General features: G+C 34.1%; 1 protein-coding gene across 1 annotated transcript; it reads left to right on the plus strand.

Moving 5' to 3' along the window:
* Positions 1-120: 120 nt before the first annotated feature.
* On the plus strand, positions 121-1,787 carry LOC105314695 (putative ankyrin repeat protein RF_0950; the record flags this gene model as incomplete). The annotated part of the gene is made up of 4 exons (XM_020003441.1): positions 121-227; positions 634-735; positions 1,274-1,381; positions 1,676-1,787. Coding segments are annotated over exons 1-4 (337 nt in total), but the record flags the coding sequence as incomplete, so codon positions are not given.
* Between the last annotated feature and the right edge of the window lie 2,220 nt (positions 1,788-4,007).

Here is a 4,007-nt window from a genome sequence, read left to right on the forward strand (position 1 = left end):
CATTGTGTATAATAGTTTTAACATTCATGTTGCAGTGCAGTATAAGAATTGGGAAAAGAGGGAATCCAAAAATTAATTCAATGTATTACATGTATTATAGTATTATTTTGTTATTACAGAAAGGAGATACTGCTCTTATTGTATCAGCAAGAGGAGGAGACTATGAGACTGTAAAAGTACTGCTGGATAATGGAGCTGATCTAAACATACACATGGACCCAGACTATGTGAGTATATACATTGTGTACATGAACCTCATAGTATAATTTACATGTATGCTGACAATGCGTACTGCATGTTCATTAATACATGTACATGTACATTGTATTAGCAGCAAGTATGAAAAGGATGGATAAAATTTAAATGACAAATATTGTATTAATTTGCAAATGACACCCACCAATGAACAATAAGCTTTTGTGACTCAGTTTAGCAGTCCTTACTTGATTAATTTAACTTTTTCATTTCTACACTTGTGCTTGTAGTTGTAGCCACTGACAAGTAGGCTTGTGTGTGCTATGTTTGTGTTTTATAATGTTCAGTTCATATCCATTAACATTATGTTAACATGTTAAACTACACCCATTGTTATTAATTGCAAATTATTCATTTTTATCATTTAAATTATAATAGGTATGTGGTACTATAGCACTGATGGCAGCAGTAAACAATAAACATCATCATGTGGTGGAACTTTTATTGACCAAAGGAGCTGATCCAAATATAACAGATAATGTAAGTATGATTACTGTATGCACAAAATACGTACATTCATACGTTTATACACTCATGATGTAAGATTCACTATCAGTTAATAACAGCATTGTACATGGGGCTTGAAATAGAATTGAAGCCTAATATCCAATAAGCAACACTTGGCTCTATTTGTGGCTACTTTGATCTTGTAATCAACTTGTAGATTTCTATTTTTAGATTACAAGATCAAAGTACATGTAACTACAATTTTTGCTAGTGTCTAGTGTATGAAGGGCTTAACTTGTACTGTATACATGTACATGTACATGAAGCTGGTAATTTTAGAGGGAGCTATGTATGTGAAAAATTGCTAATTTTTTTATTTACAATTTTTAATTATGTGAATTTTTGATACAAAATGATGCATTTTGATTTTGGCAAATGGCTAAGATGAAAATTTTAAATTTGCTAAATTTATGTCCTTCCAAAATTACCAGCTACAGTTGTATTGGCATGTAGTGTATTTATGATGCAGTATGCTATTCAAGTATATGTATAATTTACTTTATTATTACAGGAAGGAGATATTGCTCTTATTGTATCAGCAAGAGGAGGAGACTATGAGACTGTAAAAGTACTGCTGGATAATGGAGCTGATCCAAACATAGGCCAAGAATGGGATGATGTTAGTACATAATATCATTTACTTGTACATTAGAATTACAGCAAGCATGATAAGGAATTTATGAATTTACTGTCCTTCATGTCATATTAATTTCCCTTATTATCATAACTCACTATAATACATTTTAATTACCATTTATGTACATGTAGTTGGTTATTTTCATGGGTTGTGATTTGCTCCTAGTTAATTTGTGCATGGTTTTAATTTTTGTGCTTGACAGTTTTAAGGAAGTGGCACTTAAATGATTTTATAGGTGGTAGGCGCTAATTTATTATTTATAATTTTTTATTATAGCATACTACAGCACTGATTGAAGCAGCAAGAGAAGGACATATTAATGTAGTTGAAATATTATTATCCAAAGGAGCTGATCCAAACTGTATAGATGAAGTGAGTATAAGTACATGTACGTGACAATTAATAACATTTTGTTAAAATAATATTGTAATTATATACAAGTACATTATAGATACATGTACATGTAGATGTACTGTATTTGCTTGAATGAACACCCTCCCAAATAAACACCCATGACTTACATTTATATTTTCCTACTGTACAATGTACATTCTAGATACACATATTTTGCCCATTATACTGTTGTTTCTGTCTTTCTTTAAATTCTAAGTACCATAAGTATAGAAATTTTCAAAGTGATTAATTTTAGTGATTTGTGCTAGCTGCTTTATTTTGTACATGTAAAATTTGTGTTGACAAAATTTTGTGGATAATCATAAAAGGCATCATCACTGAGGTCATGTGATATAATAATTATTGCACGTGGACTCTCATTGTTTTCTATTTTGTTTCTCTGGGTCTTTAGCTACAACAGCTGCTTGTGATTTCTCCTCTGGTTTGTCTTTTTCACTATCTTCCTCATTTTTGTCCACACACTTGAAGAACTTGTGCAGTGCCATTTTTATTAACAAATATAATTGAATGTGTGGGTGTTCTGTTCATAAAGGGTTAAAGTATTAATTATTTGTAGTTAGATGATACTGGCGAAAACATTGGAAATTAATATACCTTAAAAATTTCATATTTCGTAGGTGTGTAAGTGTGCATGCATAATCAACCTGGGTAGGCTAGGTCTGTGGTTTGTGTATGCTTGTTGTTTATGTTTTAGTGAAAAGTACAGAATTTTTTGGCTTTTTAGTTAGCAAGTATCATTCTGACTTTACGAGTGTTGACACTAGCATGCTAAATGTAAATGTACTTTCTATTGGTACCAACACTTGTGCTCAATCTAGCATGGAATTATGTGAACATTTCCAACCTTTCTGGCTCAGAAGCTCATTATCATATGTTGACTGTACCATTCAGCCAATTGTGTCAGCTCTCTAGCATGTCCTATTGAGTGAAAATTATTAATCCTCACACACAGCTGAGTGTAATTAAAAGTAGATAATAATTAAAGGAGAGTGTGACACTGTGCAATACCCCCTGCTTCATCACGGCACAGAATTGAAGAGTCACATTCAGGATATTTTCAGTATTTTTTGAGTAGTTATTCAAAAATAACTAGCAATAACTACTCAAACTTAATAAAAATACGGAAATATCCTGAATGTGACTCTTCAATTCTACACCGTGATGAAGCAGGGGGTATAAAGCACAGTAAGACACTCTCCTCTAATTATTATCTACATGTACTCTTGGTGTAATAAATAAGTGGGAGGAGGAAGGTAATTTGATGACATAAAAGTGTTGAAAGAGAAATTGTTTCATAAGTTTAAGCTGTATATCTAAGAAAGGGAATATTGCTTGGGATTTATTCAATCTGGTCATGATACATGTACTAAGGAGTGTCAAGCTCCAGTTGCTACTATTGAAGATGATCTGTGCAAGGTGTATCAATTCCATGAAAGAAGGAAAAGCATAATTTTGTGGTTGAAGGTAACACATACTACACATCTTTCTTCAAGTGACACCAGTTGTTGTAGTTCCAAGAAATAGAAACAAGGACCTAATTATGGTGCTTGTGTTCAACCATAAAAAGTATGGCGATGGCACATGGTAAACTAGGCTCCACTTCTTCTAAATCTAAAGTATCTTCTTCCCTCCTTCCTTAACTCCACTTGCTTGTAATATCTAATAAGGTTCCTCTGAAGCAGTCTAACGACCTCATCGAATGATACTCAACCTTCTTCTCCTGACCACGTGTCTCCCAAGTCCCTCAGTGTCCTGTAAGTCCCTCAGCAATTCACCAAGCAGTCCAAGTCTCAAGACCCGATTTGATGTGTCTGCCAGAACAACTTTGAGTCAGGTCTCATGCTGGCCAGTGAAGAGTGTGGTAACTGGTTTCACTCAAAGTGCATTGGCCTCTCTCGTTCAGTAGCTTCTACATTCCCATTTGTTTGTCCTTTCTGTGCTCGAGACCTCCACCACAAAGTTGTCTCTCTTCAATCCAACCTGTCCCAAGTTAACAATATTGTTTGTTCCCTCACCAAGTCAGTTGAACTCCTTTCACAGCAGTTCCTGTTTGTCAAAGATTAGCTTCCTCTATTTGCCTGTCTCTTACAGATATTTCTACTAAGTTAAACTCTCTGGCTACCTCTTCCTCAACTGGTGTCACTTCAGCCTCCCAGCATCCTCCCCCTCCTGATAGTTCTTTTATATCATCTGG

Source organism: Amphimedon queenslandica, unplaced genomic scaffold (genome assembly GCF_000090795.2).
Source record: "Amphimedon queenslandica unplaced genomic scaffold, v1.1 AMPQUscaffold_12655, whole genome shotgun sequence".
NCBI lineage: Eukaryota > Metazoa > Porifera > Demospongiae > Haplosclerida > Niphatidae > Amphimedon > Amphimedon queenslandica.